At 40.4% G+C, this 27,166-nt stretch overlaps 1 protein-coding gene across 1 annotated transcript in view; it reads right to left on the bottom strand.

The window, feature by feature from the left end:
- zbtb20 (zinc finger and BTB domain containing 20) overlaps positions 1-27,166 on the bottom strand; it is a 141,641-nt gene that overhangs the window by 32,085 nt on the left and 82,390 nt on the right. Inside the window, exon 4 of the mRNA XM_062977130.1 lies at positions 24,364-24,551. Within this exon, the coding sequence (XP_062833200.1) occupies positions 24,364-24,551 (188 nt within the window). The remainder of the gene's footprint in view (positions 1-24,363; positions 24,552-27,166) is intronic.

Raw genomic sequence — 27,166 nt, 5'->3', positions numbered from 1 at the left:
ACATTGTGTGCAATCAGATGCAGAGATACATGTTAGGATCCTATGTTTCCTTTGAAATTGGCTGAATGTTGAGTTAAACTAATTGTGCAGCTTTTTACAAAATACTGGATGCTGATGTGCAGTATATATGAGGTATTCAAAAATTTGCAGCAAAATATTTCCTTTTCTAAATTACTCCAATCCATTTTTATTCACACCCTGCCTGCTCATTATGATGGTTATTTTCTATATTTCCTGAAAGTAGGAACGTTAAGAATGGACTCTGGAGAAAATCAGAGCTGAAGGATAGAGCAAAACAGATTGCTGGCTACGTTCAGTCCTGTGAATTTCTTTAGGGCATCTAAAATTAGGCTGCTATAGGCTACCTGGCAGAACTAACCCAAAGTGGGACCCCTCTCTTCTACACATATCTGGAAGCTGAGTATGTGTAATGGAACCCCTCTCCAGACTGGCCATCTATTTCCAACCCATGAGTTCTTGGCAGTCCCCCTGCCTTTTGCTCAATACATCCTATCCAGGATCCAGTAATTGAGCCTCATGATGATACCTACTATGACCAAGCTGTTCTGTTGATTAGTTCAATGTGTTAAATGTAGCCAATCTTCTTGCATTTTTTTAAAAAAATGATTGTTATTAAATGTGATTATACATAAAAAAGAGTGAGAAAAATAACGGACATAGGAAAGATATGGAAATAAAAATAGTGAGTAAAGAAAAGAGGAAAAAAGGGGGAAAAGGTGTGTGTGTGGTATAATGAAAAATGCAAAAGAAAAATAAATAAATAAATAAATAAGGAAAAATTATGATAAAAAAATGTGTAAAGTAAAATATAAAAATAAAATAAGATTGATGGTTGTACTTCCTGTCTTTTCTTCTGGGTAACAGAATAAGTTGGTTATATCATTTTGTTGTTTACCTCTCCATCTCTAAGTCATTGTAAAAATACCTTCTTGTTTAATAAAGTTTGTTAATGGTGTCCAATCTGTTCCTTTTTTTGGTTTGCCATGATACGCCTTCAAGTAGTATGTTAGCGTGTCCATGTTTTTTATGTCCATGATTTTTAATATCCATTCTTCCTTAGTTGGTATCTCTGTTATCTTCCATTTCCTTGCATATACTATTCTTGCTGCTGTTACAAAATAGTTAAATAAAATCTCTTGATTTTTGTTCCAATTCGTGTCTGTCGTACCTAATAAGAAGTACTCGGGTTTCATCTGGAAGTTGTTCTTTAAGATTTTTTGTATTGTTCCGTGAATGATTTTCCAATAGTCTTTTGCAGTTTTACATCCCCACCACATGTGGTAAAACGTGCCACCTTGTTTATTACACTTCCAACATTGGTCTTTTAAACTTTTATAACATTTAGCCAATTTTTTTTTTTTGGGGGGGGGGGTTATATACCACTGGTACAGCATCTTGTACCAGTTTTCTTGGAGGTCATAAGAGTAGGTATATTTCACTTTTCTGGTTCCACATCTTCTCCCAATCTTCCATTTTTATTGGATGTCTCAAATAGGTCGACCATCTCGTCATGCAATCCTTAACTTATTCCATTTCCCTGGTCCATTGTAACAAGATTTTATAAACCTTTGTAATTGCTTTGTTGTCCGTAAGTAGGATTTTGTCCCAAATTGTGTCTTTATCTGAAAAGCCAATCTTTTTGTCTTTGTTATAATATTCCTGGATCTGTCTGAATTGGAACCATGATACATCTTTAAATCGAATCTTTATTTCTTCTTGTGTCTTCAGAAGGTATTCTCCATTTTGTTTTCTCAGCAAGTCCTTATATGTTGGCCAGTCTTCCCAGCCAAGTTCTTTCCTCTGAATGGCTTCTAATGGGGAAATCCAAAGTGGTGTCTTTTGGTAAAATCTTGATTTATATCTTTCCCAGATAAAATGATTCCCAATTTTTTTCTCTACTTTCGTTTTGTCATACCACATGTAGGCATGCCAACCACGTCGCAGGTCAAATCCCTCTAGTGTTAAATTTTTCGTTTTCTTTAGGTTCGACCATTCTTTAATCCAAAGTAGTCCACATGCTTCATAATAGGATCTCAGATCTGGGAGTCCCAGGCCTCCTCTTTTTTTTGTCATCTATCAGGTTCAGAAGCTTGATTCGTGGTTTTTTCCCTGACCAAATAAATTTAGTTATATCTGTGTTCCATTTTTTTAATATCTGGTAGTTTCTAATTATGGGGATTGTTTGGAACAAAAATAGGAGTTTTGGCAAGACATTCATTTTTATTATTGATATTCTTCCCAGGAGTGAGAGGTTTAGATACTTCCATTTTTCTAGATTTTGTTTTATCTCCTTCTATTTTTCTTCATAGTTTTTTTTTAATAACTGCATATTCTGTTTTCCAGCAGATTTTCTATAATGCAAATCATATTGTCGGTGAATGCCCTTATTTTGTAATTTTCTTTTCTAATCTTTATTCCATTTAATTCTTTGTCCTCCCTTATGTTGTTCAGAAGTATCTCTAGACAAAGCATAAATAGTAGAGGGGAGAGGGGACAGCCCTGTCTTGTTCCTTTTGCTATTTTAAAACTCTTAGTTTCTTGTCCATTTATAAAGATATTGGCTTCTTGTTTATTATATATAGCTTTTATCTCCGTGATAAAGTTGTAGCCTAGATCTAGCTCTTTCAGCAACAAGATGAGGAAGTCCCAGCTCAAGTTGTCGAAAGCCTTCTCCGCATCAAGTGCTAAGAAGGCACATTCTTTCTGGTTATGTTTTTCAAGATATTCAATTGCATTTAATATAATCCTTACATTATCCATGATTTGTCTTCTGGGGACAAAGCCCGTCTGGTCTTCTTTTATCCAATCTGTCAGGAATATTTTGAGTCTTTCTGCCAATATGTTCATAAATAATTTGTAATCTACATTAAGTAAGGAGATTGGTCTATAATTTTTGATGTCTTGGGGGTCTGATTTTTCTTTGTGTATTAGGGTTATCATTGCTTTTTTCCATGTTCCTGGTATTGTCTGATTGTGCATTGCTTGGTTCATAAATCCCACTAGAGTTGGAGATAGTTCTTGTTCAAAACTTTTGTAGTAACAGGCCGTGAAGCTGTCCGGGCCTGGCGCCTTTGATGGGTCTAATTTCTTAATTGCTTTATGGAGTTCTTTTGTTATGTCTTTATTCAAAATTTCTCTTTGTTGTTCTGAAATTTTGGTTAGCTTCTGCTTACTTAAATATTGGGCAATATTATCTATTTTGATCTGGTCTTTAGAGTAAAGTTTTTTTGTAGAATTGGTTCTTTATATCCTCATCTAATGTGTATTCTTTGTCTTGGACCTGTATTTTAGTGACATGTTGTTTTTGTTTCTTTTTCCTAATTTTGTAAGCCAGCCATTTGCCTGGTTTGTTAGCGTTTTGGAAATGGTATTGTTTGATAATTTTTTTTTGCTGTTTGTTCTGTTTCCAAGTGTTCTCTTTGATTTTGTAAATTCTCTAGTTTCTCTTGAATTTTCTTATTTTTGGGATTAATTTTCAACTCTCTTTCTGTTTCCATTATTTCTTCTAAGTTTTTCTTCAACTCCGCATTCCTCTTTTTATTTCTTATATTATTTTGTTGGATGAGATGGCCTCGCATTACTACCTTCGAGGCATCCCATAATGTTTGGATTGGCATTTCTGGTGTATCATTTAGAGTGAAAAAATTCCTTTAAGATTTCTTTGTTCTTTTCTATGTTCTTTTCTACTTACAATTTTTAAAATGAAATAGCCAGACACATTTGTAAAATATAAAGCAAGTAAAGATTTATTATATCAAGTGTAATAAACAAGTTAAAAAGAAATACCGAAACTCTTTCTTCATTCACAACCTGAAACCTCCAATTTAGATTTTCCCTTATTTCTGATGGCCCTGTCTCTGTGCTACTTTTCACTGTGTGACTTTTTAGCAGATGAGGGTCGAGTTTGTGTCTCCCCCCCCCCCCGACCTCCTACACAGTAGTGATTACATTGCAATGGTATTCAACCCATCATCCCTTTCATAGAATTCCTTGAGTTGCTATTAGCTGGCTCTAACCAGGCTTTCCCGCCTTTTATTCACAGGTGGTAGTTTGAACCTAAGAGTACAACAGAATGAGTCTAATGGAAAATGTGATCTAAAAAAGCCATGAGAAAACATGGGAGTTGCACATGAAAAATTAAGGAATGCTTGATAAACCTTGTGATTGAGGCAGAGGATTTCATGATAAAAACTTTATCTAGAGACACTCAATAATAAATCACTATAGGAAAAATCTGTTTTAACTGACAAATATATTAATGAATGTATTTTTCCTTTAAAATTACCACTCTCTGATAAGTATATTGATAAGTGGAAAAATCTTTTGAAATTCAACTACTCACCTAACTGTCACTGCATAGAAAACCCAGAACAAATGAGGTAAGGGATTCTGTCTCATTCTGTTCCCAGACCTGTCATTCTTTTCTAAGTTAATATAGTGGGAAAAGTTTCTGTAGAATTGAAGTGGCCTTTGTCAAGCAACCTGCTTTTGCCCAGTGAATATCAACATAGAAATCCCAATGGACTCTACATGAGAAACTACTGTAGAAGAATTTGTTCCATTATGTGAAAGAAGGCTGATTGAGAAATAGTACCCAAATGAAAAGGCACGAAAATGCAAAGGCCATTCTTACCCAAGCAGGCAGTGAATGGGCACAGTTGGGGGTGGTGTGGGGGTAAGGAATGTTATACAGATTGTCCCATGGACTATATTTTCAGAATGATGGCAGTTCAGCTGGGTTTTCTCTTTTGTTTGAGGGTCTGAAAAATGTTTTAGTTATCCTTTAAAATTTATTAGTAGTTGGGAATATGCATGCCCTATTCTGATTTGGAAAGAATTGCTGGAATATGTGAGCTACTTTGTGTTATTCAACTATTCTAAACGAAGAAGCACTGAATTCTGAATGGTGGAACAGTTAATTGTAGCATTTGAGTGTGGATGAAATGTTACTCACAGCTACACAGAGCCTAGCAATTATGATTTATAAGCCTGACTAAAGCTGTAGATTCAGAAGCTTATTATGCTAGAATACTAGATTTCAGTTAATTGGATTCAAGTTCTTTACTTGAGCTAAACTGATTTCCAGACTATTCTCACTCTGTCCGTCCATCCATCCATCCTTATATATATCATCATCACTTGCACATTAAGAAAATATCATTCTGTCCGATTCACCATGCCCAGAATCCCGTTGGATACACAGGATATTGTGGAAGGATGAACCCATTATTTCCTTTGTGCAATGACCCAATAAGGCCAAACTGTATCTTTCTGTTGCACACACCTCTATGGGCATTTAGTGTTTGGTGAGGATGGAGTGGCTAGATAATGTTCAGGGAACGATACCCTCCTAGAATTCTGGAGGGCAAACACACACACACACAACTGGATGCTGATGGAAAGATGGAAGGCAGGTTAAGCGGTTCGGCACTTGGTAAGGTAAGGCACAAGCTAACTAGTCATCAAGTTATCAAGTCAACTTCAACTTATAGTGACCCTATGAACGAGAGACCTCCAGATCACTCTATCAGCAGCAGCCCTGCTCAGCTCCCACAGAGCTGTGGCTTCCTTAATTGATCTTCCCATCCATTCATACATGAAAGTTCTGGAGCCAAAAAGATGCATATTCTTCTAAGGGAAGCTGACTAGACACCATATTTTTTATTTTGATGAAATGTTAGCCTAACCATATATCGGAACATTGCAAAAAAAAAAAGATATCAATTTCTGTAATATCTATCTAATCCAATACCAGACAAAATACTCTTAATCTTATAAGAATGCTACTTAACCAAAATATGTATAAGATTATATATAGGCAGTCCCAAGTTACAAACAAGATAGGTTCAATAGGTTTGGGTTGTGATTCCGGCCATGAAAGCCTTCGACAACATATTCTATAGGTTTGTTCTTAAGTTGGAACAGTTACATTTTTGAAAGTGTAATTCCAGCCCTATGTGTGTGTGTGTGTATAACGGCACTCTATGCAGTCATGCCAGCCACATGAGCTAGGAGGTGTGTACGGACAACACTGGCTCTTTGGCTTAGGAACACTTTTCCTCATAATAACCTTTTCAGGAGTAATTTTCCCTTCCTAGGGGTAGATTTATCACTTCCTGTTGTCTCACCCCATTCTTAACTATGTCATTTGTAAGTCGGATGTGTGTAACTTGGAGACTGTCTTTACAGAGAAATGTGCAGCATTTTTTGTTACCTCAGTGCACATTTTCCTAATAGATTTTGAATGTGGAGTGGAAACTAAAATTACCATATAACTTTGATTTTCCTTTTTGTAACTGGACTTTATTCAATCAAAGGCCAATTTCATTAATAAAATATTTTAGAGATTCGTTTGATTTCACTCTCTATTCCATGGATGGAGACAAATCATGTGATGGATATGTATGTGAGTTTCCCCTTGATATTATCAGTTTTCCTTTGATAGTAAAAAGGAAGTCAAGTAATACTTCTGTTTCTAAGTTTAAAACAGCGATACTGGTGTTTTCAAAAGTGCAAATAATCTTTTGAGGATAATTATATTTTACATTGCAGTGCATTAGATAAGAGGAACTCTCTTATTAAAAAAGGAACTTATTTGGAGCAACCCCTTTGACTGATACTTGTTTAGCTTGTTACTTGTTGTTACTTGTTGTTTGTTGTAAAGATCCAACATAACAACAGCAGACTAAAATAATTGACAATACAGCTGTAGTAGATTACATCGCTGCTGTATAAGTGGTTCAGCAGACATTTACATAGTTGCTTGCCCAACAAAAATGGCATTGGATGCCACCCTTGTGCTACTCTGAACAAAAGCAATTGCTAGAATGTGCAACGACAACAGTTAAAATTTGCTTGGTTTGCCAAAAATCTGTGGGAACAGAAAACAGAAAGCTGTACCGTTCCACCCACCCCAACTGGCACATGTCTCCTTTAATTCCCAGCAACAGTGGCAGCAGCAAGGCAAGTGCTTTCCTGGCCAGTCCAAGCAATGCCACAGAAGTGTGTGCCACTGCGGGAGATGAAGAAAGTGGAGAAAAGGGAGCTGACTACCCCTTTGCAGGCAGCCTATTTGAAATAGAAAAGTAGGCAGGAAAGGAGAGAGGAGGCAGAGCAAGGAAGAAAGACACAGAGAGGGAGAGGATCTACCAGAGAGCACCTGACTCTGATTTCTCTCCTCCCTTTTGTTGCAGGCAAGCATGCATTTCTCCAGTCAATATAATCATGCAGTGGAATTAAAATGATAGAAAAATGTAAAGCTAACTATGTTTAATGTCCAAAAGATTTCAATCAAAACCTTTCACATTAATCAGATTTTACATCTTGCTGCACTGTAATCAACATCTCTTGCACTTTTGATGAGTTGCTTCAAAAGAAATTAATTCTGTCTTAAGAACAATTTCTTAACCATACAAATAAGATCTGAGCAGTACTGAAGATACAATTTATTTGTTCACTGTAACTAACATATTGATGAGTTACAAGCAATATAAATGCATTAAATGAAAATGTAAACTGTCAGAACCCTGCTACTAGAGCCTGGATGTGGCTCTGAGTTTCAGGGTCACTGACATTGATAAGACACCTGCGGCTCAGGACTCGGAGAAGAAACGGCTGCTGGACTTGGCGGGGAATTTGCGCGGGGTTTTACTGAGCGGGAAGAGACTGTTCAAATGAGGGGGAGGGTATATAAAGGAGGGTTGGCCGGAGCCTCCCATTCTTGGCTTTTCTGATGTTCATGTTTCCTACAGTAAAAGTTCCTGGTGATACCACAAAGAGTCTCGTGTGTTCATTCAGGAGCGGCTGTGGTGAGCTGACACTAAGCCAAGAAAACGGACACCATCCCGCTGTAGCGGTGAGGTGTAACATGCAAGTGGAGGATGAAGAGCTCTTGGGCGCCGGAGGAGGAAGGTCGGAAAGGGCCACTCCCGAGACGGACGCTGAGTTCCACCGGCTGGCGGCCCTGGCGTCATCCACCGCTTATGCCCAGCCAAATGGGGTAACCCAGAGGCGCGGAGTGGTGCGGGGAGATAGCACCGGAGGAGAGGAAGGTTCACCTTCCCCAGGCCCGCAAAAGATGGTGTTTCTGGAGGAGAGGATGTCGGCGATGGAGACCACCCTGGCAGTGATGTCGAGGGCGATGGAGCGCCTGGCGGTTTTGGCGGAGCCGGAGCGAGGAAGGGAACTCCGGGCTAGCTCAATGTGGGACGTGAGCATGGGAAGCAGCCAGGGCTTTGCAGACCTCCCAGCACCGAAGGGAAGGGAAATGCGAAAGGAGCCCGGTGCCCGGCCCAAGATCCAAACGAGCCTGACGCGGGTGGAGGAGAGTGACGACGAAGGGGAAAAGCCTCCGAGAATCCCGGCTACGCTCCCAACTGAGACCCTGGTGCCCCTGGCGAATGCCGGGCGTGGCACAGGACAAAGGGAAGCAGCAGCGGGGCCCACTGGCCCGCAAGGGGGCTTGCGACGGGCGGAGGATTGGGGATTGCCACCACAGGGACCCCTACCGAGACGAGAGGAACTAAGGATCGAGTTTGGGGGAGAGTCCTCTGAACTGGATTTTTTCCTGACCACGGTGAGGGGCTATATGGAGGACAATGCCCACACTTTTAGAACGGAATCCAGCCGGGTACGGGCCATTGGTGCAGTGTTGAAGAGGGGAGCGGCCAGCTGGTACGTTCAACTACACGCGCGGCGCGACCCATGTCTGGGGTCACTCCGACGCTTTATGGGGGCCCTGGAGACCCGTTTCCGAGATCCACTGGAGCAGATCCGGGCGAGGGAGGAGTTGAAGACCGTCTCCCAGGGGCAGAGGTCGGTATCTGAGTATGCGGAGGAGTTCCAATGCCTCGCTGAAAAGGTGCCGGAATGGTCTGCAGTGACAAAGATAGAACTCTTCAAAGAGGGGCTCAGGCGGGAGATCCTCTCCTGGGCGGTGCATCGTGATGAGCCTGACACACTGCGCGGATGGATTCAGCTGGCGGGGCGCATCGAGACATCGCTGGCCCAGGCGAGGAGGCACCGAGGAGGGCTACAGCAGCGGCCGCAGATGAAAGAGGGGAGCCGGAAGGAGGGATCAACCCCAGCCGGGAGGAGAACGGAGCCGACAGGGAACGTGAGCACCAGCAGGAGGGGCTGCTTCGTGTGCGGCCGTTTGGGCCACAGGGCTGCCGAGTGCTGGCAGAGAAAAGGGGAAGGCGGAGGCCCGCCCAAACCAAGAGCCGTGGCAGGGAAACGCGCCGAGGAAGAACCACCGATGAGGCACCACTCGGGGGGGTTGGTAAGTCAGGACAAAGCCATGATAGTGGTCCCCATTCAGCTGGAAAGTGGCAGCAAACAAGCAACCTGCAAAGCATTTGTGGATTGTGGATGTTCCAGGAACATCATCTCCCCTGAATTAGCCGAGGGATTGGGATGCGAAAGAACGAACCTAGAATCCCCAATAGCTTTTTCGCAGTTGGACGGATCCACAGCATCGGGATCATTAGCTAAGTACAGTGCCGAAGATGTAAAGTGTAAGATAGGGAGTTGGGAAGGAAAGGTGTCATTTGTGATATCACAAATAGCCAGCTATAATGTTATACTAGGCATGCCATGGCTGGGGCAGGCCAACCCGCAAATCAACTGGGAGGATAAGAGCATGATCTTCAGGATGAAGTTGGAAGGAGGGAGCCAGGAAGTGGAAAGGGAGCCGGGGAAAAGGGGGGAGGAAGACTCTATCAGGATAGCAGAACTGGCAGATAAATTACCCCCAGAGTATCGGGATTTTGTGGACGTATTTGATGAGAAGGAAGCAGACAGTTTCCCACCGAAGCGGAGAGTTGAAGTGAAGATAGAGCTAGTCCCAGGAGCAGAGCTTCCTAAGGCAAAAATATACCCAATGTCGGCTAGGGAAAAGGAGGAACTGAGAAAATACATTGATAAAAACCTAGCGAGGGGTTTCATAGAGCCTTCAAATTCCCCTCTAGGGGCGCCTGTGTTGTTCAGGCGCAAAAAGGACCAAACGCTGAGGCTCTGCATTGACTACAGGGGCCTGAATGCAATCAGTTCTGGAAATAAATACCCCCTACCTTTAGTGAAGGACTTGATCGCCCAGTTATCGGAGGGACAGATATTCACTAAATTGGACTTAATTGAAGCGTACCATAAATTGCAGATTAAACCAGAGGACAGGTGGAAGACGGCCTTCTCCTGTGCATTCGGATTATTCAATTATCGTGTGCTCCCTTTCGGTTTGTGCGGCGGAGGCGCCGCGTTCATGCAATTAATCAACGAAGTGTTGCATCCATTGTTGTACAAGGGAGTCTTTGTTTTTTTAGATGACATATTGTTAGTATCTCGGACTAAGGAGCAACACATAGAACTAGTCAGGGAAGTCCTGCAAAAGTTGAGAGAAGCAAAACTGTATGCGAAGCTTGCCAAGTGCGAGTTCAATAAAGACCAGATAGACTTTCTGGGGTATAGGATTTCCTCCCAGGGAGTGGCGATGGACCCTGCGAAGGTAGAAGACGTGAGGGGGTGGGAAGCCCCCAAAACACGGAAGCAGCTGCAATCCTTCCTAGGGTTCGCAAACTTCTATAGAACATTTATCAAGGACTTTGCGCGCCTCACTTTGCCATTAACGGATTTGTTAAAGACTAAAGGTAGGGGAGAAACAGCCAAAGTGAAGGCCCCAGGGGCCAAACTGACCTGGACAATAGAATGCCAGGAAGCTTTCGAAGCCCTTAAAAAGCGTTTTACTGAGGAGCCTGTCCTACAGCACCCTGATATGTCTAAAGCCTTTGTATTACATTGCGATGCGTCGGACCGGGCATATGGGGCAGTTCTGCTACAGAAAGACGAGGGGGGGAACCTGAAGCCATGTGGCTATCTGTCAAAAAAGTTTAGCGATACAGAAAAAAACTGGCCGATTTGGGAGAGAGAAGCCTTAGCGATTCTAAAAGCACTAGAGTGCTGGAGACACTTCCTGGAAGGAAGTGGAACACCGTTTGAGGTGTGGACTGACCATAGAAATTTACAGTATCTAAGATCCCCTCGTAAACTATCAGCGAAGCAAATTAGATGGGCCCAATATTTCAGCCGTTTTGATTTCAGACTCAGATTCTTCCAGGGGAAACATAATATACTCGCTGACGCTCTCTCTCGGATGCCTCAGCACGGGGGAGGAATTCAGGAATCTGAAGGGAGTATTTTTCTTGATAAGCAATGGGGCCTGGCAGTACTAACTCGAGCACAAGCGGCCAAAGAAAACAAACGTACTGCCATTTCCACGGGGGGAGGAGAAATATGGGAGGAAGAGTTGAAGCGAGCGTATGGAATGGACAAATGGTTACAAACAAACAAAGAAAAGGGAGAATTGTGTGGGGATTTGGTGTTTGTAAATAAGAAATTGTATATTCCTGAATGTTTAAGACGAGAAATGTTAAGGAAGTACCATGATAACAAGGGTGCGGGTCATCTAGGCCCCACCAGGACTATTAAACTGTTGGCCAAACAATGCTGGTGGCCCGGAATGAGGAAAGACGCCAGGGGATACGTCACGCAGTGTGAATTATGTGCAGAGGGAAAAACACCACCGGGGAAGCCCCAGGGGCTATTGCAGAAGGTGGTGGAGCCCATGAGGCCATGGGAATGCGTAGCCATGGATTTTGTAGGCGAACTACCCCCCAGCAGAGGCCACAGATACATTTGGACAATATTGGACCTATTCTCAAAACAGGCACACTTTGTGGCTCTGCCAAAACTTCCTTCAGCTGAAAAACTTGCTGATTTGTATGTGAAGCATGTATATCGCCTACATGGGTGTCCCGACAAGATAATTAGTGACCGGGGAGTCCAATTTACTGCAAAATTTTGGGGAAAATTCTTACAGCTGTTAGGAGCAGAAAGGAACCTGAGCTCGGCCTTTCATCCCGCGACCAACGGGGGGGTCGAACGTACCCAACAGACACTGTGCCAATTCTTAAGGATGTACACCAATTATAGACAGGATGATTGGGCGGACCTTCTTCCGTTTGCTGAGATGGCTTTTAACGGGGCCGTACATTCGGCCACAGGTCGTGCCCCATTCGAAATAGTATACGGACAGGAGGTGGCACCTTTCCCCAGGCTACCCGAGTGGAAGGAAGGGGAGGGCCAGACCGACGAGGAATGGCCGGCCAAAATCAAGCAAGGGTGGCAAACCGTGGTAGAGGCATTGCGGGAAACACAAAAGAAGTACAAGCTCTTTGCGGATCGTAGGCGCCGAGAGGGGGACAAATTGGGCGAAGGAGATCTGGTTTGGCTGAGCACAAAAAACCTGAAATTGGGGTTCCCATCCAAGAAATTGGCTCCACGCTATATAGGGCCATTCAGGGTAGCAAAAAGAATAAACGAAGTGACCTATGAGCTGAGGCTACCAAAGGACCTAGGAAAGGTACACCCGGTATTCCATTGCAGCCTGTTAAAAAAGTATAAAGGAACTCTGGACAGCGGAGAACAATAGTTGTGTTTAATCTTTTCCTTCCAGGACGAAGGGGAGGAGGACGCCATGTCAGAACCCTGCTACTAGAGCCTGGATGTGGCTCTGAGTTTCAGGGTCACTGACATTGATAAGACACCTGCGGCTCAGGACTCGGAGAAGAAACGGCTGCTGGACTTGGCGGGGAATTTGCGCGGGGTTTTACTGAGCGGGAAGAGACTGTTCAAATGAGGGGGAGGGTATATAAAGGAGGGTTGGCCGGAGCCTCCCATTCTTGGCTTTTCTGATGTTCATGTTTCCTACAGTAAAAGTTCCTGGTGATACCACAAAGAGTCTCGTGTGTTCATTCAGGAGCGGCTGTGGTGAGCTGACAGTAAACAGTGCTATTTCTAAACAATGCTTTTTAGTATTTGCAATAAAAATGGCCACATGATGGCATCATTTCTCAAGAAAAAGGTTCATGCACACACACTTTGGTTGTTATGAATTAGTTTGAATATTAAATATGCGGGTTTCGGCAGAGCTTGTAATTGTAGGTTTATCAAGTTTTTCTGGCTACTTTTACAGTTACCTGTCAGACAAAATGTATCACAGTTTTGTTCATCATATCATCTTCAACCTTGACATCTATGCTTATTAAATATATGGCATTAAGTAATCATTAATGAAATAGCCATCTAAGCAAAACACACAGCAATATTGCACCCTTCGTCTTAGGCATAGCTCCACACATAAACCATGAAGTAAATGTTTGGAGGAGAAGGGTACCATGCTTGTTCATAACCTCCACATGTACAGTTCAGAGTAAGAATGAGATTCTGTAGTTGTTGCTGTGTGCCTTCAAGTTGTTTCAGATTTACGGCAACCCTAATACAGTGGGTTTTTTTTAAAAAAAAATTGTTCAGAGTCCTTGTCTTTATCTTCCTCTGAGGCTGGGAGAGTGTAACTTTCCCAAAGATATCCAGTGGGTTTGTGTGGTCAAGCAGGGATTCAGATCCTTGTTTCTCCAGTCATAGTCCAACACTCAAACCACTACACCAGACAGGCTCTAATGGGATTCTACACATGGCATGTATGAACATCTTTCTTTGGCATCAGGAAATCCTGCTCAACTGAGCAGGTTTCTCAACAGCATGTAAGGTTCTGCATTCGTCTTACATGGATGAAGTCTCATTCTCATCTACAGCTGTATACAAGAAGAAAAGACCAATGGATGTAAGGGAGCAAAATCATTTAGTAAGATCCTGCTGCTCCTTCATACATTCACTGCATGTGGAGCAGAATGAAAGGGGTTTTACATTCTTCCCAGATAAAGGATTTGTTCTACATGTATGATGTGTATCCCAAACAATTTTTACTTAGTAGGTCCTCTAAGTGCAACACTAAGTGTTGCTTATCCACTCATGTTCATACATGAATTAGACTGCACACAGAAAGTTAGTTTTGTCTTCAATTCCACACTTCAATGCAATATTATTACCTTACTTGAACTCAAACTATCCTGGCTGCACTAAACAGGAAGCTGATATCAGCAGAAAACTATGTAAACTAAATATTTTGGCCAGAATCCTATGGCCTGAAACTACTTGTAAAACAGACTGTAGTATGAGTAGCTTGATACTTTCACTGTTCATGCCAGTGAGGTAGGCACAACATGGTTTTGCAGGTAGAAGAGCAACACCAACAACTAATGGCAACAGGTACCCAATGTCTATACAGAAATCCCTTGTCACATGCTTCCCATGAATGTTTGGCTCTGTATAGACCAGTGGTTCTCAATCTGTGGGTCCCCAGATGTTTTGGCCATCAACACCCAGAAATCCTAACAGCTGGTAAACTGGCTGGGATTTCTGGGAGTTGTAGGCCAAAACACCTGGGGACTCACAGGTTGAGAACCACTGGTATAGACCTATCTGTTTCATGAATGTCAGTTCTGAGACCAAGGCAATGTATGACATGTAGCTGAAAATATTGTCTGTGACGTACTCTCAGATCAGACATTACAAAAAGTAACAATCTCAACTAAACTATTAGTCATGAGGCAGGGATGTAGATACTGCTACACTACTATGCCAGTAGGGCTTTTCGTTCCATAAGTACTGAATAGTATCTGTTTCTAGTTGCTTCATATATTCTACCTTTTCCTCCCTGTATGTAGATAAATATTTTCTGTGGGAGAAAACAAGTAATTCTGTGCAGTTCTTTGCACATTCAAAAGTATTTCAGGAAATTATTCTCCACAGAAATTATTTTTTGTGAAAATACTGTGCCACAATTTTCCAGATAGTTACTTCTTAATGCATAAAATGTTGGACAATAAATAAATAAATAAATAATACAACAATGCTACACAGAAACAGCCCCCATACCTGCTTCCCATAGTTATCAAACATAAAACATGCATGTATTTCTGTGCAAAATAAAATCCTATATATGTTTTAGAATCTGCAAATAATGAATGAAGATTGCACTTTTTTTTTTTTGCCTCTATGGGATCCTTTCCAACCGGGTTTTCCAGATTCAGGAAACAAATATTCGGAAATATTCTTTGTAATCCTACCTTGGAATTTGATATAATCTAATAGACAACTGTTTTGTCGCAAAAGAGAAGGAACTTCTAAGACGCCCATAGACTCATGATAAGAGTCTCCACACTAGCACCTGAAAAATGCACAAGGCTGTTACTGAACTTCAGTTTATTTAGTTCGTTTGCAAATATTACTTTATTGCTTATTGCATTTTTATATCTACTTCCACTCAGATGAGCATCGCTTTGACTCACAGCAATAAAAACATGCAAAAAATAATGCAACCATTTAAAAGCCACCTTGAAAACTGTTTTGAAAGAAAGGCAGGATTGAGTTAGCTCAATAAATCACATAATAATAAATCTATGCTAGTTTTTGCAAAGGGATTGTATAAACTGCTGTATCAGAATAAACTTAGCTATTACTATGATGTGACTGCTGCAGCTTCTTAAAGGTCCACTATGATCATACAAATGACTGCTACTTGTCTTCAAGCTTCAGAGGCATCCTACCTAGTTATTGCTTATATTCACTCTTTTATAATGTGCGATCAAATCTAATGCGCGAAACCCAAAAACCAAAAAAGTATTTGTTGATGAATGTAATGTGCAGCAGCAAAAGGTCCACTCTTTGTAATATGCCCATTATAGTTGCTGCATGCTTAGAATTCTTACTTTAAAAACAAAAGTGTTTGAGCCCCAAAGCTTCCAGCAATGAGAAATAAAACATTGGAATGTATCTATGCTGAGAATGAATCCACTTTAAATGTCTCAGTGCAATGCTATGGAATCATGGAAGCTGTAGTTTTACAAGGCCTTGAGCCTTCTCTGTCAAAGAAGTATGCCTCACCAAACTACAAATCCCAGGATTACATAGCATTGATCTATGACAATTAAATTACAGATGACATCACTCAAATAGGAGCTCCAGGTGTTCCTGAAGCAGCTTTTCTTATTGCTTTGGTTCAGCACTAAGTTTACCATATTATGCTAATCTAATTTACACCCTAATTTTGGGAAGGTAATTTAGCCAAGAAAGGTGACAGATTCGAGTAAATACAGTAGTTATAATTAATGGTGAGGTTTTTTCGTGTCAGGAGCAACCTGAGTCGCTTCTGGTGTGAGAGAATTGGCCATCTGCAAGGACGTTGCCCAGGGGACGCCCGGATGTTTTGATGTTTTTACCATCCTTGTGGAAAGCTTCTCTCATGTCTCTGTATGGAGCTGGCGCTGATAGAGGGAGCTCATCCGCGCTTTCCCCGGGTGGGATTCCAACCTGGCAGCCTTCAGGTCAGCAACCCAACCTTCAAGTTACAAGGCTTTAATCCTCTACGCCACCGGAGTCTCCTATTGATGGTGAGTAATAGAGAGAGAAGACGGGCTTTCCAGTAGTAGCAGACTGACCACTATGGAAAGCAGGACTCCATAAACAGAGGACTTTGTTCTAATGCAGTAGAGTTCATATGTTTATATCTACTTGGGGCTGCCCAATATGCTTCTAAGGCATTTGCATGGGAGCATACTGTCAGTTAATATAAATGGCATCATAATGTAATTATGTGGACAGGGAAGGAATATCTGTAATCATAATTTTTAATAAAATTCACTAAACTTGGCAAATGCTCTTAGAATGATTTCTCAATAAAATAATACTGTATGTTTTACAGTTTTCTATTACCTAGTGATACTCATTTCCCCATAATAACCAAGTGTACTAGGAGTAGTAGGTCCAGATGTTTTTGCACAACTAGTAGTTATTTAGTCAAACATCTATGATGTTTAATTATCTATAGCAACTAAGGAATGTTGGGGAGGTCAGCCGAAAAAGAAGTCCGGGGAGGGGGAAGAAACTGGCTATTGCAGATCGCTGACGCTGTATTAGCTTAAAACCAATGACAAAGAATACAACTGGAAACCCAAAGTGCTGCTATTGAGCATAGTGGGGGAAGGTGTCCTCTCCCTGAGCCCAGACCAACATAGTGGTTCTACTTTCAACAAGGCTGGAACCTAACAGGAACACTCCTATTAGGGGTTGTGGATAATTTCCAAAACGTTAGCTATGAAAATACTGCATCATTTACAATTTAAGTGCTTTCAAAAGACAAAATATGCTCTTGGAAAGTACTTTTAAATTTATATCACAGTGGGCCCTTGGTCTCCACTAGAGTTTGGTTTCCAGACCCCCTGTGGATACCAAATTCTATGGATGTTCCAAGTTCCATTACATACAGTGGCATAGTGGTAATATTTATATAAAACAGTATAGTCAATGTTTGTTTTTTGGATTAAAAATATTTTTAAGTCATATATGGTTGAATCTACGGATATGGAATCAGTGGATACAGAGGACTGACTTGTGAGATCCTAAGGAGAAGGTGCTACATGTCATGCATTTGTCAAGGACATGCAACATATTAAAATCTAGTCTAGGTTTTTCAAAATGCAATTGTTTGAGCTACACTTCATATTTTTGACTTTGTCCTGACTTCTTGAAAAATGTTTCACATCTACTAAATATGAATATCAGTTTGTTTTGTCAACAAGCAAGAATAATTAGATTCCCATAGGATCCTGTATATTTGCATCTATATATCAGAACAAAGAGAGAATTATATTCTAGGTTTCATATAATACAGTCACAACACAATAGCCTTGAATACAACAGCAAGCCGATAATCCTCTTCACTGCACTACTGAAATACACATAGTGTGGTTGACTGCCATCATGTTGACTTTATCTTATGGTGATCTTATGAACTATTGATTTCCAAATCATTCTATAATCAAAAACTCTCCTTAAGTCCTATAGATCCAGAGCCATAATTTCCTTGACTGAATCTATCTATCTGGAATACGGACCTCCTCCTCTCATACTGCCTTCTGCCTTCAGACTCTTAAGAGCTTTGCAAAAGATTGGTAGAAGATAAGCAAGGCTCTTGGGAACTCTGTGACCACATTTGGAGATGGCTAATTACACATCTGGATATTTTATTCAGAATGGAAGTGCTTTTTCAACAGCATCCATGTTTAATTTTTAATAAACCACCCAGTTATCTGGGTTCTGGTATGAACTCCTGGGGAGGTTGCAGGTATAGTATCTTTTGTGGGATTTGGCTTCTTATGGTGGTATTGTTTTAAGATCAAATTCCATTGGGGGGGGGGGGGCGGTAGGGAAGGGGGCAGAGACACAGTAATTTGGGTGAAGATTTCCAGGGACATAGCCATATACAAGACAGCTGGATCTTCTTCACTCAGAATAGAAGGGAAACATGGAGTGTTGTTGTATGTTTTCCGGGCTGTATGACCATGTTCTAGAAGTATACTTCTAGAACATGGCCATACAGCCCAGAAAACATACAACAACCCTGTGATCCCGGCCATGAAAGCCTTCGACAACACATGAAAAATGGAGTGCCTTGTGCCAATGTGAGCCCCCACCTTTTGACACTACACAGATGTTCCAGCAGGCTGAATGGGATTGGGATTTGGGGGGGATTGGTTCATAAAATGAAGGTGGGGAAATATGAGATAGAAACTGATAACTTACCAATCTTGTTGAGGGATAAATCATTGGGCACAATGATTATTTGTTAATGTTAAAATAAACAGAAGTAAAAAATTTGTGGGATACACAGTGAAACCCCCCCCCCCTCCATAAATTTTAGAGAAACCAAAACAAGGGAAGTAAGAAATCAACTTTTAAAATAAATTTATGTAGACATGCTTGTAGTTTAAATTTGGAAATTTATTTAAGTCAAGAATGTGCAATATTTTTATACTAGGGCCTGGTTTGCATAGCAAAAGCATGACAGCATAAAGAAAAATCATAAAGAGAAGATATAGAAGAAATATATGCCCAAACTTATAAAAAAATACAGAGAAAGGATGGGATAAAGTCAGTGCTGGCTAAGGGGCATAACAAAATCTGACTTAATGAAATACATTAAACTTTAATTCGTATTAATACAGCTTTTAGAAATAGCTGACATGTTTCACCAACACTTCAGCTATCCCTGAAATCTCACTCTAAGACAGTGAAGTAGTATGATCCATTAGTATAAATGGGAGCAGAGACTAAAAACCAATTGTTTTGCCTAAGGCAACAGAGTGAGAAACTTTGGGAAGCCTATTAAAACCAATTTGTGATGTACTTTGCAGATAAAACTGTTGACAGCTTTTCCTATTTGTTGGGTCAGTTTGTGATATCTCTGATTCCTTCTTATTAGATTTGACAAACTTGATTTTACTGGGATATGAACATGGACTAGTTTAACTTTGACTTGGCTCCATGGATAGAACTCAAACTTAAGATGCTTGCTTTCACGCACAAATACTTGTTTGCAGTAGAATCTCATCTGGACACATTTGCATAAAAGGACACCTACTAAATGATTATTAGGTATCTGATTGCTCAGATGCATTTTAGCAAAGCTCTTCTCCATTCTAACATTATAAGGACATAACTGTTTAGAAATGACAACAAGGGCATTTCCAGTTATGTATCTGAATGATCAAATAAACAAATAAAATATGGTCTGTGTGCCATATTTTATGTCTTTGTAACACTTGCTGAGAGATCTCTTATTTTGTCCAGCCTTTTAAATTTCTGTCAGATTTGGATTGATAGCAGGACATGTTGTAGGTTTTCCTACTATCCTACTGCAGCCCACAAATGCTTATGTTAACTTGTTAGGCCCGTATTCAATTGCTATGACAACTATAGCTGGAACTCATTACATTAATTGTTTAATTGTACAGCAACACTTTTGCAAATGACATTTATTGATTCAATGGGACTACCTAGTTGAGATTATCCATGAATGCATTACACACCACTTTTTGTGGGACACAGGGGCAGGAAAGGTTTTAGGATTGTAAGGAAGATTTGTTTCTGATTTTAGAATGAAGTAGAATTCATTAGCTGCTTTTACAGTCAACATACTGGCCAAATTCAAATGTAGTGTTAAACCATGGTCTACTGAGTTGTAGCTAGCCTGATACTTGATTTTTTTCTCTTTTCATTTTCTGTTTCTCACAGAATGGAAAGAGACTGAGCATTCCACTTCTGACACACTACAGATTCTTTATGTCTTAACTTTGGCATGCCTTTGATTATATAAGGTAAAAATAAAGGTTTTCCTCTGACATTAAGTCTAGTTGTGTCTGACTCTGGGGGTTGGTGCTCATCTCCATTTCTAAGCCAAAGAGCCAGTGTTGTCCATAGACACCTCCAAGATCATCTATCTGGCATGATTGCATGGAGCGCCGTTACCTTCCCGCCAGGGCGGTACCTATTGATCTACTTACATTTGTATGTTTTCGAACTGCTAGATTGGCAGAAGCTGGGCCTAACAGCAGGAGCTGCTCCCCGGATTCAAGTTGCCGACCTTTCGATCCGCAAATTTAGCAGCTCAGCGGTTTAATCCTCTGCGCCACTGGGGGCTCCTTTGTTTATGTATTATGTTCAAATAAGGCAGTTATCAAAATGACTTTTCAGATCCTTATTTATTAAATAACAACTGAAAGCTTAAAGATGACAACAACTTAACTTTGTATTTTTTATACATCTGGAAAGGTCTTTACAGCTGTGATGCTTTCTAAAAATACTGGATTAAAGAAAGAAGAAAGGATAATTATATCTGATGGAAATTCAGTAGCACTAATATAATACTGTGGACTTTGGATTTTGTTGTGCTTCGCTGCTTGTAACATTTATCCTCACAGTTTTTTTAAGGCAAGAAATGAAACTGATACCCTTATTTTTATTGCAATGACCTGATTTTTTTATAGGCCTCCACAAAGTCTGGTTGGATTAAAGGCTCTTGGATGTCATTCCCCTTCTATATTTTCTTATAAATTTTCATTTTAAAACCACTTCAGAAGAAGGAAACTATGACATTGCAAATCATCAGTGAAAGTGAGGTTTTTATATTCCTGTGTCATTTAAGGGTGTTCCTTCTTGTAAAGTTCAATATTTTGAACAGTCGGCTAAAGTTTTTATACTTTCTACAATCTAATTTCAGGTTCTTTGTAATCTATTTTTAAAGGGAAGAGACTAATGGGGAAACAAGTGAGACTGTTAATGCTGATTCATCTTTGATTTAAACATAGAATGGAACTACAAAGCAGCAAAATGGTTTTATGGAAATACTGGACTATCCTTCATTTTGAGAAACTGGACTATAGCAGTTAGTTGTTAGTTTCAAATGGGGACTATCCATTATGGAGAAGCCAGTAAAAAGTATTTTCAACCTGGAAAGCGAAGAGTAATTAACTTCCAATACAAATTTAGAACCTCATTTTGTTGTAGTTGAGTCTCCTGGCAATATTACAAACGGTAGTAGAAGTACTAGTAGGAGGAAAAGGGGTAATCTTGAGCAGGTGCCAGGTGAGGAACAACAAAGGAAACAGATCCGGAAGATACTTATGGCACCTTCTGAGGAAGACACGTTTGAAGGGTTTTCAAGTGATGAGGAGTCAATGATTGAAGAAGGAGACGGGATGGATGTGAATAGAGGAACTAAAAGAGTTACTCGGGAGCAGGAATCAGATGAGGAAAGGGAGAGGAAGAAGCTCCAGGATATACTTACTGCTCCCACAGAGGAGGAGTTGTTTTGGGTTTCTCTGGGGATGATGGGTCTGGGAGTGATGAAAATGTGGAAGGCACATCGGACTGGACTAGGGTACAAGAAATGAGGGATGTGTTTGCAGAGCCAACTTCTGGTGATACGTTTGTGGGGTTTTCGGGACAGGAGGATTGGCAAACAGCTGATACACCCGGGGCATGGGGAGACCTAAGTCTTGATAGGAGATGGAACTGGAGGGATGATGGGTGGGGTTCACGTGTAATGACAGGAACAGCTGTGGGGGATGATGATGGGGTGGAGGCCAGCTCATCTTCAGATAATGATGTGTAAGTTAAAAGTAGGGTCTGAAATGGGGATCCTTTGCAGAAGGCAAAGTGTTGTTTTGGTGTAGGTTTGTCCCTGCCTGTTTTTCCTGTTGGGCTTTTGGCTCTACAGCTTAGCGTTCCTGGTTCCTGTGATTCTTGGATTTGGACTGCTGTGAGTGTGCTTTTCTCCCTTCCTGGACCTTTGGACTGGCGACTTTGGCTCTGTTTGATTACCTTTGGTAACGACGTTTGGACTGGCTTTTTGTGGACGCAGCATTCTCCCTTCCTGGCTTTGGATTTACTTGACTTTGGCTTCGGTTACCCGCTTCGGTAAACTACCTTTGGATTGGCTATCGTGAGTGCGGCTTTCCTTTGTTCCTGGCTCGACTCAACTGCGGCTTGTGTAAACAACTTGGGGACGATGTTAGTTTGGACCTCCATTTTGCTATTTTGTTGAACTTTTATTGGTTTTGTTTACTTCGGTGTGCAGCGCTAACTTCCAGGAAGCCTGTTTCAGCGCTGTTTGCTGCCAATTACATTGACTAAATTTTAATCCGGATTATCCATCTATTTAATCCGGATTATTTTCCATTTTGCCTTTTTAGTCTAGTTTGGGTGAAGAGTTTTTGGTCAGAGACACTGCATTTAGGTATCTCTGAACCTGTTTTTGAGTTTCAATAAAACTTTTGTTAAGATTGAGTATTGTGTGTGTAGCTCTTTAAGGCGCCTGTGTTCCGACACATTTAGTAGTTTAGATTTGACCTTGATTCAGTTTGAGCCAATCTAGTCCCAATCCAAAATACAGTAACAGTAATATGATCCCAAAACCAAAAATGGGGAATCCAGCCCTTTCTGTCTCCCTTCAATTTGCATTAAGAAACAAAAACAGTGAACAACTTTTTTTTGGTGCTAGCTACTTTAAAGTCTGGGTTTTTATTTAGTTTGCTTAAAACAGTCATTAGTTTGCTTAAAACAGTCATAGTGTTATTTTGTTTTCTTATATACATGCATGAAATGTGGAGATGTTGAAGCTACATCGAGTTTTATGCTATTCTGTTTTAAATTTTGCTTTAGTACAAAATTTGCTGTTAAGGTTCCTCTGTATTCAATCTTTTTAGTAGTTTGAAGTCAAAATCAAACATGGCCTAAAAACACAAGTCAAATAAAGGTGGGGGAGAGATGTCCTTGTCTAACAAAATAACACTGAGGCCAGTGGAAATATATATGCTCACAGCAGTGGTGGGAAGAATATCTGAATAGTCAAGAGAAAAATTAAGGAAGTAGATTCCTCAGTGTTGAACAACTCCGAATAGAACTCTCCAGATGCTTCTCCCCCAAAGGCCTCAAATATATTTGAGAATTATTCCCAGCCTGTACTTTTTTCTTAGTTGGGATTGTAATGGACTATATTGTGACAGCAGATGTATGAGGATGGTAATATCTGCATTGTTGTGAACCACAGGCAGCAAGAACAATTTTCCCTTTTCTTACCTACCCCCCCCCCCCCCCACCCAACAAGTGGTAAAGAGAGAGGACTGTAGAAGGCTAAAGGCCTTCCAACCATTGCTTTGCTCCTCACTTCTGATGGTGCATGGGAAGAGCCAAGAGAAGATCATGGAAGGCTATAATGTTCTAATCCTTGCTTGGCTCCCTGACCTTCCTCATCTGCCACCATATTTTTCAAAGACATTTGGTAGCGAAGAGAAAATATATTGCATTATTCATTCTGCACAGCACAATTCTTGACCAAGAAGTTCATGAGTTTCCCACCTGTTCCAGAAATGAGAGGGACTCTACAACAACAGAGCTGTCAGTAGAAGGGACATTCTATTGACTGCTGTACAGTTGTGAAAATGGCTGTTAATTTAAAGATTTCAGGTTTTAACTGGAAAAATGAAGTCATCACATATGTTTTTGCTGCTCAGTATTATAGCTGAGTCTTCACCCAATATACCTACAGATTAAGCTGTATATGCAAGGTTAATTCTTATGTTCTGAAAAATAGTAATAATATCTCATCCAGTAACTTTATCATATGCAGCCATTGGATAAAGTAGGTGGATGTTTGTACAGTAGAGTCTCACTTATCCAAGCCTCGCTTATCCAAGTTTCTGGATTATCCAAGCCATTGTTGTAGTCAATGTTTTCAATATATCGTGATATTTTGGTGCTAAATTCGTAAATACAGTAATCACAACATAACATTACTGCGTATTGAACTGCTTTTTCTGTCAAAATTGTTGTAAAACATGATGTTTTCGTGCTTAATTTGTAAAATCATAACCTAATTTGATGTTTAATAGGCTTTTCCTTAATCCCTCCTTATTATCCAAGATATTCACTTATCCAAGCTTCTACCAGCCCGTTTAGCTTGGATAAGCGAGACACTACTGTATTTGATAGTAAGGGTTATCATGGAAAATTGAGAGGAACATATATTCCCAACTCCATTGCTATACTTACAATCAAGTGACCCTGTACGTGCGTGCAGGTTTGTTGATGAATGTGATGAATGGATGAGAACTGGGCTCAGAGATGGGTCAGTTTCAAACTTCAGGCAGGAAAGGCCCAACTTGGCGCTGTATGCACCCGTCTGCGTAATCTCATTCTCCTCAGACTCCTTCTGTTTTCCAACTGTCTTGAGTTTTTTCCTGAAAACCAACAAAGAGACCTTTGAGGGAACTGGTTGCAGATGCAGGAAAGAACATTTTTAGAATCTACTGAAAAGAAAATGTTTAACTTAAAAAGGGAAAAGCATCTTTTCCATACTCTATTTGGAGCCATGCCATTCCTTGTATCTATACTGATGCATTAGTACAGGGATCATTTAAAAGCATAAGGAAGGCAAACCTTGCTATACTCTGGTGATTTCACAGAAGGTAAAATCTGCTCTGTTACATTTGGCAATTAAGAGAAAGTCAGTTACAAAAAAGAATATTTTTAAAAAGAGAAAGTGTTAATTGTTGTACTTATGAAAAATTGCATGTTGTAATATAGATGGTGTATACCAGGTATGAGCAAACTTGGGCCCTCCAGGTGTTTTGGACTTCAACTCCTAAAAGAAGCACTGATCACTACTCTCTTCTGCCATGGGGAGGAAAGTTGGTCCTCTGAGGCAGTGATGGTGCTTTCCACTCTCTACGGAATGAACCTCTTCCATAATTATGATCCCCAGACATGCTCTCAACTTACACATGAGGTTAACTTATACATGAGTACATATGACATGTAGTTTTACATATAAATAGTGGCTTTTTGTCACAAGGGAATATTTATTTATTTATTTACAGAATGTATATTGCGCCCTTCTCACCCCGAAGGGGACTCAGGGCAGATCACATTGCACACATAAAGGCAAACATTCAATGCCATAACATAGAACAGAGACAGAGACAAGACGCAGGCATGGGCTGGCCTCGAACTCATGACCTCTTGGTCAGAGTGATTTGTTGCAGCTGGCTTGCTTTCCAGCTTGTGCCACAGCCCGGCCTATCATTCGAATTCAGGTCTCCACAATCCATATACAGTACAACTGACTAATTCATCATTTTGGCCCTCGTGCTAGATCGTGCTCAAATAGGGTGATCAATACAAAACCTGATTCAATGTATGAATGTATAGATTTATAGTATTTCTGCATTGCTTCCAAGTCTACAAGACCTCCTGGTAATGAACAAATTAAAACCGATTGAAACACTACAATGCTAAAAACATTTTAAAAAATAAGATACTTTAAAAAAAAAACCCCTCTAAGAATTTAAAAACCATCCTTGATTGTAATTGTAAACCACACACACACACACACACACACATATCAGAAAATATTGCCTACTATCAGTCATGTATACTGTACTGTTTTCATGCTCATTATATAGCAATTAAGAATTAACTATTAAGAATTAGGTCAGCATAAATTCTTCTAATTTAAGAAAACAGTTTGACTTCCAGTTACACAAAAACAGAGATGTAGTACAAAACCAATTATCAACAATCAGAAGAAAGGAGTTAAAGCTTCTTGATCTGTTTAAACACATGCTGAAGTTATTTCCACATTTAAATGGATGACAGGAAGCTATTTATATCCAGACCAATGGTTAATCTAGTTCAGGACTGCTTGCACTGAATGACAGCTATTTTTCATGGTTTTAGAAAGCATTTTTTTTCTTAAATTTTACCTGGGGATACCAGGAATTTATATATTAGGGATATTTTATTGTTAACGGCCTTCAAGTTCACTATGACATACATCATATGGTGACCCTATGATTTAGAGATCTCCAAACCTGTGCTCCAGGCTATTTCGCTGACTACATCCCCTTGTGTGAACCTACCTGGGCTGAGATTTTCAGGAGAGGCCCTTTTCTCAGTCCTACCTCCATCTCAAGCTCAGTTGCTGGGAATTAGCGAGTGGGCCTTTCTTCTTGGTGGCTGACCAACTTTGGAACTCTCTGCCCAGGGAAGCACAAATGGCCCCTCCCTGCTATTTTTCCAGTGGCAGGTTAAACAACTTTTTATTCAGGGAGACTTTTCAAGAAGAAGGTTTTTAAGATCACAGCAGGGGGTGCTGTGGTTTTTAACTTTGAATATGTTTTAATGGTTTTTAACTGGGATTTTAAAAATACTTTTTTACATTTAATCCTGTTTTAATGTTTGCATATTGGTATATTTTAAATTGTATGCTAGTGCTTTTATGTTCGTCCGCTTTGAATCTCTTTTGGAAGAGATAAAGTGGGGTATAAATAAATATAATAATAATAATAATAATAATAATAATAATAATAATAATAATAATAATAAGAGACCTTATCTTCAACAGCCCTGTGCAAGTCTTGCAGACTTCAGGCCTTATTTCCCTGATTAAATCTATCCATATGGAATGCAGTCTTTCTCTTTTCCTAGTTCCCTGCACTTTAATAAGCATTATCATCGGTGAGCTCCCGCTGTTAGCCCCAGCTTCTGCCCAAACATGCAAATGTGAGTAGGTAAATAGGTACTGCTCAGACAGGAAGGTAACGGTGCTCCATGCAGTCATGCCAGCCACATGACCTTAGAGGTGTCTACAGACAACGCCGGCTATTCGGCTTAGAAATGGAGATGAGCACCAATCCCCAGAGTTGGACATGACTAGACCTAATGTCAGGGGAAAACCTTTACCTTTACCTATCATCTTTTCTAGTGAATCATCTTTTCTCATAATAAAGCCAAAATACGTTAGCCGCAGTTTAATCATCTTGGTTTCTAAGGAAAGTTCAGGCCTGATTGGTTT

This window comes from Anolis carolinensis, chromosome 3 (assembly GCF_035594765.1).
Source record: "Anolis carolinensis isolate JA03-04 chromosome 3, rAnoCar3.1.pri, whole genome shotgun sequence".
NCBI lineage: Eukaryota > Metazoa > Chordata > Lepidosauria > Squamata > Dactyloidae > Anolis > Anolis carolinensis.
This window is presented reverse-complemented; position numbering and strand designations above follow the sequence as displayed.